This window comes from Antechinus flavipes, chromosome 5 (assembly GCF_016432865.1).
Source record: "Antechinus flavipes isolate AdamAnt ecotype Samford, QLD, Australia chromosome 5, AdamAnt_v2, whole genome shotgun sequence".
NCBI classification, from domain to species: domain Eukaryota; kingdom Metazoa; phylum Chordata; class Mammalia; order Dasyuromorphia; family Dasyuridae; genus Antechinus; species Antechinus flavipes.
In genome coordinates this window covers 240868711-240887520 of record NC_067402.1, presented here as the reverse complement: position 1 = coordinate 240887520, position 18810 = coordinate 240868711, and the positions used below count along the sequence as shown (strand labels likewise).

The 18810-nt window shown below is 33.8% G+C and overlaps 1 protein-coding gene across 1 annotated transcript in view; it reads right to left on the bottom strand.

The window, feature by feature from the left end:
• Window positions 1-18445, bottom strand: part of GLIPR1L2 (GLIPR1 like 2) — a 54329-nt gene extending 35884 nt beyond the window's left edge. The window contains exons 1-2 of the mRNA XM_051962476.1: window positions 18254-18445; window positions 8139-8384 (exon numbers count right to left, since the gene is read on the bottom strand). Of these exons, the coding sequence (XP_051818436.1) occupies window positions 8139-8384; window positions 18254-18421 (414 nt within the window). The 5' untranslated portion in view covers window positions 18422-18445. The remainder of the gene's footprint in view (window positions 1-8138; window positions 8385-18253) is intronic.
• Window positions 18446-18810: the final 365 nt, after the last annotated feature.

The window sequence follows — 18810 nt, the reverse complement described above, 5'->3', positions numbered from 1 at the left end:
TGAAGATACTTAAATAATCCCATTAAAAAAAAGAAATTGAATAAGATGGTCTGAGGGAAAATCTCCAGGACCAGATAGATTTACAAGTGAATGCTACCAAATAGTTTTTTAAAATTTATTTTAATTGAAAAAACAGTAAGAAAAAAAAAAGGAATACAAAGCAAAATAAATAAAAACAAATAATGTCATGTGCCCAAACAGAATTATCAGGGAGGATTTAAAATCTATAACAACAAATTACCAGATCAAGAAAGTATATATATTTATTATTATTATTATTATTAGATTGTTGATTTTTTTCTTTACTTCCTTGTAAATTGTTCTTTGGTTCTCTGTTGTGCATCTTACTTTATTTTTTCTTTCCCTTTGATTCCTCCCACCTACTCTCAAGCAAGCTACAGTAAGAAAAGATATATTTATGTATACATATGTATACATATACATACATACACACATACTCACACACCATACACACATGCCTTTCCTCTTTAACTAAATCCTGCTATTATCTAAACCCCCCCACCCCCAACCCAGTCAAGTGCTTACCCATCCACCCATTCCTCCCCCTTTATTTCTTTATAGATTTTGGAAGGCTATACCCTTTATTATACATACATACATATATATATAGTGTTGCCTATTAAACCCACTCCTGATGTGACTAGATTTTGGAAGGCTATACCCTTTATTATACATACATACATATATATATAGTGTTGCCTATTACACCCATTCCTGATGTGACTAGATTTACAGAACTATGAGCCCTCCTTCCCAACTAATGCCTATTCTTCCTCTGCACCTCATATATATAACATGATGATTACTATTTTTACTTTAACTCTACCAATCTTTCTTTTGAGTTACCTTATTGTTGATATGAATCTTAAACACATTGTATACATTTCCCATGTAAAAAACCAATCTGTCCATGTTGAATTCCTTAAAATTGATTTTTTGATATTAGCTCCTATTGTAAATTTTCTGTTAAGTTTGGGTTTGATTGATAGAAAGTTTTGAAAATCTGTAAGTTCATTGAATATCCATTTTTTCTCATTCAAAATTATAGATAATTTTGCTGGATATGATATTTTTGGCCACAGGCTTCGTTTTTTTGATTGTTGTATGTATATATGACTCCAGGACTTGTGTTTTTATTTTTTTTATTGTGGCTGCTGATAAGTCTTGCATAATTCTAATTGTTCCTTTGGCATATTGAATTATTATTATTTTTGTTTCTTGTAAAATTTTCTCTTTGATCTGGGGGTTTTGAAATTTGACAATAATATGCCTATGTGTTTTCCACACATTATATTTCAATAATATTCCTGTGTGTTTTCTTTGAGGTGGTGATTGGTGGATTTTTTCTTTTTCTATTTTTTCCTCATGTTCTATCACTCCAGGACAATTTCCTTGGGTTATTACCTGCATTATTGTTTCAAGGTTCTTTTTTTTAGTCCCAACTTTCAAGCAGTCCAATTATTCTTATATTTTCTCTTGATCTGTGGTCCAGATCTGTCATTTTTCTTATAAAATGTTTCACATTTTGGTCTATTTTCTCATTTGTTATAATCTATTTTGTAATTTCTTGGTCTTTCATAGCTTCACTGGCTTCCTCCTTGCTCAATTCTAATTTTCAAAGAGATGTTTTCATCTTTGAGATTCTGTACTTCCTTTTCTAATCTTGTTTTTCTTGGATTTGTATTGTTTTGTTTTAGATTTTCTCCAATGTCTCTCATTTGATTTTTAAATAATTTTTTGAGTTGTTCCATAAAATTTCTCTGGGCAGGGAGCCATTTCAATTTACTCTTAGTGACAGCTGCTTTTTTTCTTCTCTGAAGTATTCTTCTCTGAAGATGAAACCTGGTCTTCCCTGTTCCCATAAAGTGGGGTTCTTTCTTCTTTGCCAGTTCATTTTTTATTTTTAAGTAAAAAGTATTAGTGTAAGGATCTCTAATCCTGAAGGGGCAGATGGTGCTTCAAGTTTCCCTTCAGCTTTCCCCTCTGACAAGAAATACCAAAACAAAGGCTCCAACCTCCTATAAGTGCTCACTGCCAGCAGCATCCCTGCCTCACTGCTTCTGTACTCACCAGGTTCTGGTTCCTTTTAGCCCAGGGCCAAATCTCTGCAGCACAGCTGTGTTCCCAATCTGCCCTGGTTCATTTGTCTTCTGGGACTCAGACCTCAGTTGACAAACAGTCCAGGAGATGAAAGTTTCTGTGGTATCTGCTGAAGCTCCAGCCACCCTTAGCTAGCCTAAGAGGTCTGAACTTGTGTATCTGTGGAGCAATCATGAAGACGTTTGCATGAAGATAGTTAATTCCCAGCCCCTGGTTTTACTTCAGTTCTTCTTGGTTGTACTTAGAGGAATCCTGTTCTGCCCCAAATCTTCTTGTTTTTTTTTTTTTTCCCATGAGTTTTTGTCCACTCTGAGGCACATTTTTTTCCCCTATTTGTGGGGGAAATCTGGAGAACTTGAAATTACCAACCTTCCCTACTATCTTCCCAGATTCCTTCCCCTACTAAACTTTTAAAGAACAAGTAATTTCAATAGTATATAAATTACTGAAAAATAGAAAAAAAAAATCCAACCAAATTCCTTTTGTCCCACAAGTATTGTGTTGATATTTAAACAAAGATGAAAAACTCTAAAGAGTATAAGTAGTATCTATCTAAAACCATTAGCAAATTTTATATGTTAAAAATATGCAAACTATAAGCCTTCCCAATAGGATCTTATCACCACTATTATTCAATCTAGTACTAGAAATATTAGCTTTAGCAATAAAAGAAAAATAAATTAAAGGAAGTAGCAATGAGGAAATTAAATTATTACTCTTTGTAGATGATATGATGCTATGCTTAAAAATCAGAGAATCAACTAAAATAATTAAAAATTAAAATTAAAAATAATTAACAACTTTGGAAGAACAAAAAGTCAAGAATCAATTGAAGTATTGGGAAAAAATGCAAAGAAAGGGCATAGACCAATATCTCACACCATATACCAAGATAAGGTCAAAATGGGTGCATAATTTAGATATAAAGGGTAATACCATAAGCAAATTAGGAAAGCAATGAAACGTTTACCTATCAGATTTATGACAAGGAAAAAATTTATGCCCCAAAAGAGACAGAGAATACTGTGAAATGCAAAATGGATAAATCTTATTACATTTAATTAAATAGGTTTTGCACAAATAAAGCCAAGAGTAGGAGGAAAGCAGAATGCTAGGAAACAATCTTTACAGTGTTTCTGATAAAGTTCTCATTTCTAAAATATGTAAAGAACTCTGTCAAATATGTAAAAATGTAAGTCATTTCCCTATTGATAAATGGTTAAATGACATATATAAGTAATTTTCAGATGAAAAAAATAAAGCTATCTCATCACCATATAAAGTGCTTTAAATCATTCTTGATTAGAGAAAAGCAAATTAAAACAACTCTGAGGATCATCTGAAGATGCTTTCTAGAACCCCCAAATCTAGGTGGCAAAATATACTATGCTTTCTAGAGTCCCCATGCTGGGGTGCCAAAATATACCATCTGGACTAGATCTCTGGAGAATCTCGGGACCAGCTGAGTCTTTGGTCTTAGTGGAGAAGTGATGAGGCTGGAGACCCCTGAGGATGGTCAAAGATGGAGTCCCTTTATTTCAAGTCCTCTCAGCCCCTCAATACCTTAGTACAATTACATCACTATAGCACACTGAGCATGTGCCAACCAACTGTAGAACCATTACATCACCATATCACCACATCACATTATACAAGTGCTAACTATAAGCACCCTGTTATTGATATATAAATTTCTCTTAATATGTATCCTTGTTTCAAGTAGAATACAAGTGGTCATGCCCTCCTTAACTTCTCAGAAAAGGTGAGAGGCACCAAAGGAAGATGGGAAGCTGAACCAGACATTGTCAGCAGGTTCCCTCTGGGCTGAAGGATCTTATACTTTAACCAGAGTTCCCTCATTATCTGTAGCCCTCTACAATTCCATACCTAACAGATTGGCTAAATGAGGAAAATGAGAAATGATGAATAATATATGGTAAAATTGAAACACTAATGCATTGTTGGTGGAGTTATTAACTTATCCAACCATTCTGGAGAACAATTTGGAACTATGCCCAGAGGGCTATAAAAACATCTATATCCTTTGATTCAGCAATACCACTACTAGGTCATATTCCAAAGAAATCATAAAAAAGGATAAAAGTTCCTAAAGAACATGTGCAAAAATATTTATAACATCTCTTTTTGTAGTAAAGAATTAAAAATTAAGGGGATGTTCACTATTTGGGAAATGGCTAAACAATCCCTAATTGGAAATGGCTAAACAATGCAATGAAACACTATTATGCTATAAGAAATAATGAGCAGGCAGATTTCAAAAAAATAAAAAGCATAGAAAGACTTAGATGAAGTCATGTTAAGTATAGTGAGCAGAACCAGAAGAACATTGTACACAGTAGCAGCAACATTGTGTGACAATTAATATGATAGATTTAGCAATGCAGTGATTCAAGACAATTCCAAAAGAATTATGATAAAAATACTATGCAGATTAAAGCATAGTATTTTCATGTTTTTTAAACAATTTTTTTTCTTTCTAGTGATTTTCCCCTTGGTTATGATTCTTCTTTCACCACATTATTAAATGTGGAAATATTAATATAATTATACATGAATAACTTATATCAGATTGCTTGTTGTCTTAAGGAGGAAGGAAGAAAAATGGAACTGATTAAGTCTGATAAAAGTGAAATGTTAAAATACAAAGTACTCAACAGAGATTAATTTACAAAGAAGCAAAGAAAAGTTGGATAACTGTGATATAATCATTTCTATTATTGTATATGTTTTCTTGAAATGGAAATTTATTGTTATATATTTTGAATGCTTCTTGATATTCTGCTGGACACATGCCAATGTCTTATTTTATTTTTCCTTTTCTTTCTTTTTCTATCCTGTTTTTTTCTAATTTTATTCTTAGTTTAATAAAAAAATAAAAAATGAATGTTAAAAGCTTTCTTTACATGTATTTGAAGAAACAATATTATTAGGTGGGAAAAAAAGCTAAATCAAAACAAATATTCTCAACATTTTATTGTTGCTGTGAGTACTTGTATCCTAGTAATTGAGAATTGTTGAGCTTAGTAAACATTATCATAAAATATTTGATAGTTTCTGAATCTTACATACCTAATCTGTTCCATTGGTCCACTTTTTGTCATAGAATTTCAGATCTGATACAGATGGAAACACCCCTCCCCTCAACAATTCTTTTATAATTATTTTAATTATTTCCTTTGAGATTCTTGATCTCTTATTTCCCCAGATGGATTTTATTATTTTTAAAGAGTTCTATAAAGTAATCTCTTTGACTTTATTGGTACTGCAATAAACTTTAATTTAGATACAATTGTCATTTTTATTATATTGTCACTCCCCAGGCATGAACAATCAATACCTCTCCAATTATTTAGGTATATCTTTACTTCTGTGAAAAGTTTTGTAATTGCATTCATGTGATTTTTGTTCATGTCTTAAGAAGTGGATCACTAGATTGTGATATAATTTCTGTAGTTATTTTTTATTGTATTTCTTTTTTTGATTTTTTCTTTCTGGATATAGGAAGTACTTTATGGAAAGGCTTTTTTCCCCATGAGTATATTTTATGTCCTACTACCTTGCTAAAATTATGTTTTAATTAATTTTAAATTAAATCCTTAATGTTCTCTGACCATTGTATAATCTGCAAACCAGTGTATAATCTGCAAAAAGTTAAAATGTTTTCTCTTAATCTCAATCATTTCCAAATATTTTTATTGTGTTATTATTATAGCTGCAAGTTCTAATACTGTATCAAAAAAGAATAGTGACAATGTATTGTCTTACTTTTTTTCTGAACTTATTAAAAAAGCCCCTGGATGTTTTCTATTACAGATAAAGCTAATAGTTTATTTTAGATAAGTCTTTTGCAGTATATTAAATAAAAGTCTATTCTTTTGCTTTTTAATGATTTCTAAAAATATATTTGGGTATTGTATTTTCAATACACGTTTCCCTACATTTGTTGATATAATCATGTGATTTGGGTTATTAATGGTCATCTCTTACACTTAAAATTTTTATAATATTGAAGGAATCTCTGTATTATAAATACAACTTGGTCATTACATATAATCTTTTTAATAGGTTGTTGTACCTATTTACTAGATATTTTAAACACATATTTATTAGAAATATTCATCTACAGTTTATTTGATTTTTCCTTAATCTAGATTATAATACCTTATATGTCTCACTGAAGATTGGTAGAATTCTTTCTTTGAAGATATCTGAAATTCAGGAATTAATTTTTCCTTCAATATTAGATCAAATTCACTTTAAAATTTTTATAATAATATCTTTTTATTTTTCAGAATACATGCAAAGATAAGTTTTCAATTCACCCTTATAAAACCTTGTATCCTAAATTTTTCTCTGTCCCTCCTCACTTTTCCTCCTCCCCTAGAAAGCAAGTAATCTAGTAAAGGTTAAACATGTTCAAATCAACTTTTTGTGGAAAGAATTTTTTGATCCCTTTCTTTTTTTTAAATTTTATTTACAAGTTGGTAGAGAGTAGATAGGACATTGCCTGAGCTCTCCCCAGCTTCCCTCAGATTCAATGCTAGATCAAGCTTTTGAATGGACTTTGGAGCAACAGAACTCACATACATGTGGAGTATAATAATTTTCTAGCTTAATATATCTTGGAAGTACTTTAGGAAATGTTTACCTCATTGTACAGGAAGAAATATAGCCTAACTCAGGCTTAGCATGGAGAGGCCCAGTGCAAGGGATGCAAGGAATCTAACAGGAAGCTCTTAGCCAAAATGCAGTAGCACTGTTTACTCTACCTTGGTACAGAAGGCCAGTGAATCAACAGACCATTTTAAGAGCTCCAATGCAACTACAGTAAGCAAATTGTGAGCCTCCAAACTTCATCATAGTATGCAGGATTTAGCCAAGCTCACCTAGCTTAGTGGGAAAGCCTGCAGCACCATCCTAGCACAGTCAGTGAAAAGTTCCCCTTTCCCTTGCAAAAGAGCTTAGGATAATTTCCCCTCTGCCCTAGGAGGAGAGTTCATCTTTTAAGAATAAACAAACATGATCAGAGGGGAGAACTGATGTGAAGACAGAGGCACCATTCCCTTACCCCACAATTAGAGGTATTTACACTAATACATCTCATTTTAAAAAATGAATCGGCAAAAAAGAAAAGAACTCAACCATAGAAATGTAATTATAGGAATAGGGAAAGCCCAGGTTCATCTTCAGAGGAAAAAAACTGAAGTAAGAAGAGCTTCTTCTACCCCAAAGAGTAATGTAAACAGTTCCTGAAATGATGAAGGCAGAAAGTTATAGCTGATTAAGTCCTTGAATGAATTTTGAAGGAATTTGGTTTTAAAACAGGCCACCATAAATTTCTAAAAGGAGCAATATGACTAATTTGATGTTTCAGTAAGATAATTCTTATCTTTCCAAGGCATGATGAAACTAAAAGAAGAACTGAAATAAAGTCTAGACATAGTATAGAGATATGTCTGCCATATACTACCAGAGATTCAATAAAAATTTAAACTAATTTTTAATGCACTGGAGATAGATTATAGTATAACTTAGTGAAATAAAAACATCAAATTTCTGAGGAAACAAAACTATAGAACTTAAAATTAACTTAGTGAGCCTAAATAATTAATGCATAATTTGTAATGTATAATGAACTCCAGATAGTAGAATAATTTATTTGTCTAAATACAATCTACAGTTTTCCTAATGTTTGAAATCAACATTATAAGAAGTCATTTTATTTTCCTGATTCTAAATTACTTTTTAAAGATGTGCTTTTCACTTTTGTTAATGATATTTAACGCATCTTGAGTTTTGAATATGTTCTTTAATAAAATATGGATTTTTGTGTACAAATTATTTTAGTCTGTACAGTTTTGAAATACTAAATACTAAAAAAATAGTTCTACTAGAATTTTTACAAATAATAATTTCATCTACTTAAGTCTAATCAGACTTTAGAATTTAGGCACATCAGAAATTTTTATATTAACAATATGATGAAAAATACATACCTGAATATAATGAGAACACATGCCTGAACATGTGTTATTTTCATAATTGTAGAACTTGGATTCACTGAACCAACTTCTGATAGCAAGAGTCGCAGAATATTCATTATCAGGTCCTGTCCATATATTTTCACCAAGGCCATTAAAAACAGGATGAGATTTTCTCAATTGTTCTAAATGAGTATTACTACCAGGAACACATTTCTTTGCCCAGGCTTTGGCAGTCTTTGCCAAACCCTCATCCCAAGTCTGCAAACCAAAACAAATAAATTTTAGTCATGCTTTAAATTATTTCAGAACTCTGAAATGAGATTAAAAAGTTGGTCAGAAATGAGAGCAAGTATCTTTTAAAAGCCCCAATTAACAAGAGGACCAAAAGTCAAGAAAGGATGATGTAAGCAGAAAATTTTAAAAATGAGGGATTAGATTGGAGTATTTGAAGGGGAAAGGAATAAAGGATGAGAAAGTGAAATTGAAACTATTTTTTTTGGAAGGGGGAGCTACAAATTGTAGGGGGAATACACAGTAATAAAAGTAAATTCTCAGAATTTGGAATTGGGCAGGAGAGAGGAATTAGTATGAGAAGATATGGATGTTTTACTATAAACAAAACAAATCAGAAAGACTAACACTGACCTAAAAAGAAGGGGAGAAGGAAATACAATAAAAAAATAGTTCAATAAAGGCACAAATTTAACAATTATGACTTTAAATGTAAATGGATTAAACATCTCTGTTAGAAAAAAAAAAGAATGGAGGAATGAACTTTTTAAAAATAGCTTTCTTTGAAAAACACATTTAAAATATACTCAAATGGATCTATGCTCTTCCAACTTGAATGTCTTTTTCAGTAATACATATTGCAACCCATCCCTTCCTATGCTGGATAATTCACCAATGTGTCTTTTACCACCAGGTTTAGTAACTTCTCTTCCTCTATTGAGATTCATTTCATCCATCTCTAATACCCAATTAAAATCTTGTTAGCTGTTGTCTATCAAATTCCAAAACATTCTTTTTTCTTTAAAGAGTTCTTCTTTCTTTAAAGACTGGCTCATAGTCTCTCTCTCCTCAATTCAACTCTTTTCATCATATGTGTGTATGTGTATAGGTTTATGCCTATATATATATGTGTGTGTATATGCATACATACATGTATGATAGTAAGACTAGAGGAGATAAATCACAAAACCATCTTACTGGATCTATAAATTTATGTTACATAACCTTAACTGGACTCTAATTGTTGGAAAGCAATTCTTTTACATCTCCTTAATTGACTATCTCACTCTCTACAGTGGTTCTTCTAAATATTTTACTTTTAAAAAAATCCCCCCCCCTTAACTCTCCCATTCTTTTTTGAGAACATCTTATTTTACTGAAAAATTGAAGCCATTCACATAAAGCTCCATCTTTTCTCATCTCATTCAAATATATTTTGGTACTATCTCCTCCTTCACCCATGTCTTAAATAATGAGATAGCCCTTCTCCTTGACAAGACAAATCTCTTTTGTATGCACAAATGGTCCCAATTCCATCCTCTCTTCTCCAGCAGATTGTCCCCTTTTATCATCTCCATTTTCTCATTTATGTTCAATCTGTTTGTTAAGTTGCTATTTTATTGCCTACAAATATGCCCATGTCTTTCCTATCTCAAAAAATGCCATTTAATCTATTCTACTCGCTATCTCATATTTCTCCTACCTTTCATAGTTAAATATGCAAAAACCATTCATAATAAGTGCCTCCATTTCTTCTCTTCTCACTCTTTTAATTACCTACCAATCTGTCAACCTCATACAATCAAAATTGATTTCTCCAAAATTGCCGATTTTAATGCCCTTTACTTGATCTTCATTTTTCTTGACTTCTCTACAGTGTCTGAAACGATCAATTACTCTTCTTGAAACTTCTTTAGATTTTTGTGACACTCATCTCTCCTGGCTCTCCTACCTATGAGAATGCCTCTTCTCAGTCCCATTTGCTATAACTTCATCCAGATCTCCTTTTAATTACAAGTGTTCCACAGAACTCTACTTTTGGCCCTTTTCTCTATTTCACTTGGTGTTGGAATCTTTACAAACTGCGAACTCATTAGAGTTGATAGATTATTGATCTGATCTTACAAGAAGATGTTTTGGGCCAGAACCTGAAACAAGGTACTAAGTAGAACTAATTGATACAATGCTTGTGTTTACACCTTTACTCATTGGAATTCACAAGTATGGGAGACTCACAAAGTTAACTGTGTAACTTTGTGAATTCACACCTCCCTTGAAGCTCTTAGGGCCAGAGAGCACTCTGGAAGAAAACCCATAATCCCATTCTCTCAGAAGAGTCATATATAAGCCCAGTCAAGAGAGTTCAGCTGGATTGGAGTCTGAAGAAAGCAGAGGCAGAAGCAAAGGACAAAGCTGCAAGAGCTGCAAGAGAGATCCATTCCATTTTCCACTTGGCTGGCTGGGCTGAAGGACTAACCTTTGGATTTGGAGACATTTGGAGAGAGCTCTTGGAACCAAGCAGAGAGATAGGTCTCTAAGCTAACCAGGCTATACTGGAGACAATAAAAGATCTGAACTTTTATCACCTGGCTGCGTTTTGGGTGATTATTACTTTTAACTGAAACTAAGGGTGGCCCATAACAACTTGGTAATCCCATCAACTCTTGGATTAAATTATTATCTTTAATGATAATGATTCTCAAATCAATAAACTGTTTAGGGCTAAACTCTTTTGTGATCTCTAGTCTCATGTCTCCAATTTCTTATTGCACATCTCAAACTGAATGTCTAAAAGACGTCTTATACTCAACAAGTCCATAACTGAATCCATCCCAAAATTTTCTCCACTTCCTAACTTTCCTAGTGCTTTTGAGGTTATTATTCACACAGGCACCAGGTTTGAAATTTAGGTATTATCTTTTCTTGCATCTCCAATATCTAATCTGCCAAGCCTGTCAATTATACCTTTATGACATCTTATATGATGCCTTCTCTTCTTTGATTCTGCCACTACTCTGGTATAAGCCCTCATCACTTAACACCTGAATTACTACAATAGCTTGCTTTTTAGTCTTCCTACCATGAGTCTGGCTCCATTTCAGGTCATCCTCTGTTCAGCTATAACAGTGATCTAAAAGCTCATGTCTGACCATATCACCTTACTCAATAAACTTCAGTAGTTCCTTATCACCTCTAAAATAAAACATAAAATTTTCCATTTGTTGTTAAAATTCATAATGTCCCCCATTCCTAGCTTTGCATGTTTCTCACATTCTACATTTCTGTTTCATAAAGTATAATCTGTGATCCAGGGACACTGGTCTTTTTGTTCTTCAAACCCATGTCTTTTTTTTTTTTTTTTTTTTTTTTTTTTTAACCAACTCTATCTTCTGACATCTAGCAAACTCCTATGGCCAGAATAATTTTTCTCTTCATCTCTGCCTTCTGGCTTCCTTGAAATCCCTTTTTCTACAGGAAGCCTTTCCCAGCCACTCTTAGTTCTAGTGTTTTCCCTTTGTTGTTTATTTCCAATTTAATCCTGTCTATTGATTATTTGTATAAAGTTGTTTGCACAATGTTGTTTCCATTAAACTGTAAGCTCCTAGGAGTAGTGACTGTCTTTTGTTTTTCTTTGTGTTCCTAGTACTTTAATATAACATCTGGCACAGAGGAGGTATTTAATATATATTTACTGGTTGATTTAAGTTCACTGTGAGAGTTCAGCCAACAAACAGGAGATCTTCTTTATTTCTTCTAACATTGTGAGGATAAACTGTGAAGCATTCAGACTATGTACACATTTTCCTTTGCAAGTGGCCGATCTTCTTTTTCACTTAATGACATTCTTTATACCAAATCTTGTTTAAAGTTTCTTATTCATTACAACACACTTAGACTCACATTTCTCATTTTCATGATATTAATTTCAAATTCCTTAAAGAATGCAATGTTTCATGACTTGATTATACAATATCTGCACTATCTGTATTAAAAATATGATCCTTTTTCTGGAGAAAGTTTGAGGTCATTAAAGAAACTATGCAATTTGCCAAAGGAAATTAAGGCCACTCTTCATTTTTTTTTTTTTGATTAGAAGCTCAACTTAGATCAACTATGTAACTGCATATTATAATATTTGCAATAGACATTTAACTGTATATTATATTTGCAATAGACATTCTCTCTATATATACTTTTTCCCCCTATGTGGATAGTTAAGCCAAATTTTATAAAATAGTAAAAATCTCTAAAGTATTGTAGAGTTAAGCGTAAGTAGTACAATCTCATCTACAAATCAATTAAAGCTTTCTTTATCGAAGAGATCCACTTCCATCAGGATACGTCCTCAAACAGTATCGTTGTTGAGGTATATAATGATCTCCTGGTTCTGCTCATTTCCCTCAGCATCAGTTCATGTAAGTCTCGCCAGTCCTCTCTGTATTCATCCTGCTGGTCATTCCTTACAGAACAATAATATTCCATAACATTCATATACCACAATTTACTCAACCATTCTCCAATTGATGGACATCCTTTCATTTTCCAGCTTCTAGCCACTACAAACAGGGCTGCCACAAACATTTTGGCACATACAGGTCCCTTTCCTTTCTTTAGTATCTCTTTGGGGTATAAGCCCAGTAGAAACACTGCTGGATCAAAGGGTATGCACAGTTTGATAACTTTTTGAGCACATGAACTCTCTTTCAATATTCAGATTGATTCATTTCTCAGATTTTGTGATTCTGTGATGTAGATCTGGCATTCAGCAGCTTGAATATAGTAACTGAAATTATGGATAACAAGAAAAATAGGAGAATTTATATAGTAACAACATTATAAAGAAAAACAACTTTGAAAGACTTAATAACTTTGATCCATGAAATAGCCAAGGTTCCTTAGGGAACTAAGACTGATGAGGAAACATGCATTCCACCTCCTAAGAAAGAGATAAGACTCCAAAGTAGATGAGACATGTATTTTTGAACATACTAAAGATGTATATATATATATATATATATATATATATATATATATATATATATACATACATAGAGAGAGAAAGATAGTATTTTCCCCAGTTCCATATTGAGAAAAATTTTAGTATCCATTTTCATAAGATTTTGAATTCCAAAATTTTCACCCTCACCCTCCACATGTATAGCATGTGCTATCACATAAAACATTTCTATATTAGTCACAATTGTGAAAAAAGAAAGAGATCAAAAGAAAAAAATACAAGAGAGATTAAAATGAAAAAATATATATTTTATCTGTATTCTAAGTCCAGCAGTTATTTATCTAATTATGGATTGCATTTTGTTTTGTCAGTTCTTTTTACTTGTCTTTTGTTGTTGAAAAGAACTAAATCAATTATGGTTGAACATCACACAGTGTAACTAATAGTGTTTTCTTGCTTCTGTTCATTTCACTTTGCATCAGTTTGTACAAGTAATTTCAGGTTTTTCTGAAATCTGCCTGTTCATTTCTTATTGCATAATAGTATTTCACTACATTCATATGCCACAGCTTGTTCATCATTCACCAACTAATGGGCATATCACCTTTGCCCTCTCAGAACCAATCACTTACTACAACAATATTAAAAAAGATCTCCCTTTTTAAGTTGCTGAGTTTAAAAAAGCCAAGATCTCCCACTGCATCCAGTGCTATCTCCGGTTATCCTCATCAATATCTGGTCACTGAATCCAGATGGTTCTGGAGGAAAAAGTGAAGCAGGTGATCTTATACAACCCTACCTCATTTAAATCCAATTCTTTTGCATCACCTCCCTGATGTCATGGGTTCTCCAAAAACAAAGGACAAACAACCTCAGCAATAATTTTGTTTTCTAGTTCTAGGATATAAGGACAATTTTCCTTGATAATTTTTTGGAAGATGATGTTCAGGTCTTCCTTTTGTTTATGGTTTTACAGTTAGTTAAATGATTCCAGTATAATCTCACCTGAGTTTATTTATTTTTGCAAGTTAGTTGCTTTTTTCTATGAGGCATTTTCCTCAATTAGCTTTTGTATTTTCTTTTCCATTTGTCCAGTTTTACTTTTTTAGGAGTCATTTTCTTCAATGGATTTTCCTTCTCCATTTCCATTTTTCAAGTTTTGCTTTTAAAGCAATTTTCCAAGCTGTTGACTTTTTACATAATTCTCTTGCATTATTCTCATTTATTTTCCCATTCTTTCTTCTACCTCTGATATATGATTTTTAATTTCCTTTTTGAGCTCTTTCTGGGTTTGAGACCACTTCCCATTTTTCTTTGGGGTTTTTGCTCATAGGTATTTTGATACTGTTGTCCTCTTCTGAGCTTGTGTTTTGACCTTCCCTCTCACTATAACATGATCAGATTCTTTCTATAATCAGATCCTTTTTTTTTTCAATTTTTGCTTCTCTCTTTCTCTCCCTCTACCTACCCACCTCTCTCCCCCTTTCTTTCTTCCTATAGTCCCTATCTCCCTTTCTCTCCTCCCCTTTTCTCTCTCTCTTCTCTAGTCTCTTTTCCTTTTTTTTTTTTTTTTTTTTTTTTTGCATTTGAGCTGTTTCTAAGGTAGAAGGAATACTTATTTTCTTAGGCTTCACCTGACAACAGTCAGGTACTTGAAGGTGCAATCTTGAGGCCCATGGGAGATCTTGATGTCTGGTGCTGGCTGAAGATGTGGGGTGAGGGGTGGGTGGCACTGCTGGAAGCTTGTCATGATTTTGAAGCTTACCTGCTACTGAGATGGGGCCCTAGTGGGTATGTTTGGCATGTGTTGAGACCAGGTAGAATGTTTCTGTTTCCCAGAGAGTATGTTAAATCAAATAGAGGTCTGGCCCCTGGAGGGTTATGCCAGAGTACAACATGATTCCCAGGAGCTAGAGTCTGTTAAGCTCCCCTGGTTTTGCCAAGGCATGTGGCAAGTGCTGGTGTTGGTGTTCATCTATTCCACCATCCAGAGGTGCAGGATGTCCTGCTGGTTTGCTAAGGTGGGGTTTACTGCTGGCTCCCTAGGGAATTTCCTGTCTTGAACTTATGCCACCCCCAATCTTACCCAAATGAGAGGAATCCCACTTGTGGATCCTTTGGTTTTTCTGGGATAAAAGACCCTGGCTCCTTGCTGGTTCCACAACTTCAAGACCTGTCTTGAAGTGTTAATTTTTTTTTTATGGTTGTCCAGTGGTGAACATCATCTTGGCTCCCAGAAGTTTTTCCCCTGAATATCAATCACTCAGTAAATATTGATTGTGTGCCTACTATGTGCCAGACACTTTGCTAAACACTGGGAATACAAAGAAAACAAAATACAGTTCCTGCTTTCCAAAAGTTTACAATCTAATGGAGAGACAATATGCAAATAACTATATACAAAGCAAGCTATATACAAAATAAATAGAAAAATGTAATATGGGGAAGGCTTTACAATTAAGAGGGATTGGGGAAGTTTCTTGTAGAAGATGTGATTTTAATTGGAACTCAAAGGAAAATAAGTTCAAATCAACAAGAATTTATTAAATATTTACTATGTGCCAAGTACTCCACTAAATGTTGTGAATTTAAAGACAAAACAGTACTAGCCCTTAAAGAACTCATATAATAATAGGGGAGACAAAATTCAAACTTAGGTACTCTCTTCTCTCTCTGTTTTTCTTATGTTTTTATATGACAAATTTATTTATATGATAAATACAGGATAAAATGGAGATGATTACAGAGGAAAATAATTGAGGAGAATTGAAAAACTTCTCTTGCAGAAGTCAGGATTAAAGATAGTAGGAAGCCAAGAAATTCATCAAGAAGAGGTGAGGAGAAAAAACATTAAAGAAATACAAGATACGAAGATACTATATCTCTTGGCTTCCAAGCATTTTTCCCTCCCTCATCCTGGAACACTTATCCTAAATTCCAGACTTCCTGGTTTCCTTTTAACTTCTTAATTAAAATTTCATATTTTGGTAATGTTCAATCATTTTAGTCATATCTGACTAAATATTTGGAATTTTCTTGGCAAACATATTGTAGTAGTTTGCTATTTTTCTCTAGCTTATACATAAAGAAAGAGGCAAACAGGGTTTACATGACTTTTCCGAAGCTGTTTACTTAATGGTTAGGTAGGATCTGGAACTCAGGTTTTTATGACTCCAGGGTATTATTCTATCTACTGTATTACCTAGCAGCCCCTAATAACAAACCAACAATAATAATAAGCTTATTATATGTGTGTGTGTGTGTATGTGTGTGTGCTTGTTGTTTTTCCTATTAGATTGTGAGCTTCATGAAAGAAAGGACTATCTTTTACTTTTTTCTGTATTCTTTGTGTTTAAAACAATGTCTGGTACATAACAGGCATTTAATAAATGGTCAGATTTGGGGCCAGGTCTATGTACCTTTCTCAAATCGTGTATATTTAAATAATACCAATACTTCTTGGGATTCATTCACACTAATTAGGACAGCCATTGTGACACCATCAATTTCTGTTCCTCACAGCTTGTTTTTTTTTAATTATATATTAAATTCAACATTTTACATTTAAATGTATTTTTTTCTGACCTTCCTTCAGTGAATTTTTAAAGAAAATGTTTCAGTGATCCTCTTTTCTTATTTTTAATATAGTTATTTCCCCTCATCCCCCCAAATAAAAAGCATAAGGAAAACAATCTCATGCATTTGCAATATCAAAAATATATATATATATCTCCTTTTGCTGTTTGAGTACAGCACCCATTTATACACGATTTGAGAAAGGTAGGCCTGGCCCCAGAGAGAGAAAGAGAGAGAGAGAGAGAGAGAGAGAGGAGAGGAGAGGGGAACTGACCTCCTGCATTGTTTTATTAATACTGCAAAGCATTGGGAATACCCTTTTACCCTTCACACCACCTAATTTCTCTAGCTATATGACCTTTCTCTCCTTTTGCCTCTCCAGCAAGTAATGCAAATGAAGCAATATCAGGTACTTGAGGTAAGAACAAGATCACTTATCCTCATCCAGGAACTCCTGGATGCAGGGCTGCTGTAGCTGACCATTTAAATAGTCTGGCCAGTATACAAAGCCAGGAGCATCTGGAGCTTGACAACTAAATAGCTTTAAACACAGAGGTCTCATCTATTATTTCAATGATCCTAGGGATAGTTCGTCAAATTATATAAATCTTCTTCAGTTAATTTGTATGTGGCAAGATATACAGTACACCTATGCAATCCTATCTTATAAATGACTGAATATTCCCACAATCTGCCTCCAATGGATGGGAAGTACACTCGCCTCTTTAATTGTGTCCCTGCAATGGGCATCTTTCATCACACTGAAAATGACATCTGGTTGGGCTGAATACATACTGCCTAAGGTTCTTAAAACCTTGCTTCCTGATCTTTGATGATGACTGAATTACCAATACATAAGATTTCAGCAGCCTAGTAAACAAGTCAAGTTTCTGGATATTTGGTGGCCTGGAATCCGGCAAGACAATTCCACCAAAAAGAAAGAGACACCACTGAAATCACACACCACTAAGAAGAATGTCTGATGCATCATGAGATTTTTTTTGGCTTCTGAAGAGAAAACATAGCCAATCTGGGCATCATCTTGTGGTCCCCTAACACACTCACATGACAACCCATATAGCCTGAGTGGAGTCCCAGTCAAGAAGGCCATCAGTTTTCTCTTCACTTAGTACACAGGAACTGGCACATAGTAGGCAATTAATAAATGTCTATTGGCTATCTCATCTGTAAAATGGAAGGCTGTGGGATTATTCTCAGAATAATGCTTTTAAATGCTTAAAATAAAATTTAAGATTACGAAGGAAATCAATTATTCTGAAATACAATCATGTGACAATTCTTAAATATTTTAGTATTAAATAGAATGTGCTAATTATATTTAATATAAAACAAAAATAATAAAATATTTTTTAAATGGTCAAAAATATATATTTTAAAGTTAAACACCTAGGAGCCCTCCAGGATCTCTAAGCTCTCTTTTTGATTTCCCATCTGTTAAAGGATGTAGGGGTGGGAGAGTCGGTGATGAATAAAGGGTTAAGATCGCTCTCTTAGTCCTCCTAATACCGGCATCCCAGAATACTCAGCCTGAGGAAAAACTGGTCTGCATCTGCGCACTCACTATGAACTGGGCATTGGCTGCGGGTGGCGTAAGCTGCGTCCGAAGCAAATTGTGCATCTCCACACATTCATGGATAAATTCGATGTCATTGATTGCTGGGACGTTACTCTTCGACAAAGCTTTGACTCTGAAGATTAGAGGTAATAAAATGATCAACCAAGGCTTCATGGCCTCAACTGGGCAACTGTACCTCATGCCAGAGGTACCCCACAGGTTTCTCAAGTTTGCGCCTGTGCAGAGGAACAAAGCCTCTGATTGGATAGTTCCTTCCCTGCCCCCTCAGCCCCATCGTTTCCCTGAGCTTCCAAAGATTTGATTGGAAGGCAGTCTCATCAATCTCTCTAAATTTTAATTGGAAGGATTCCTCCAGCAACAGCCCTCCCTGCCCTCAGGCTATTCTAGACCAGTTCAGAGTTTTCAGGTTTTGATTAGGCAAAATACCTTGAAGACACCTCCTCTTCTTCTGCTCTACCTTGCACCTGTCTCCAGTTCCCTATGATTTGAATGCCATATCATTCCTACATGCATGACTATTTAACTTTGTAGATTGAAAACTT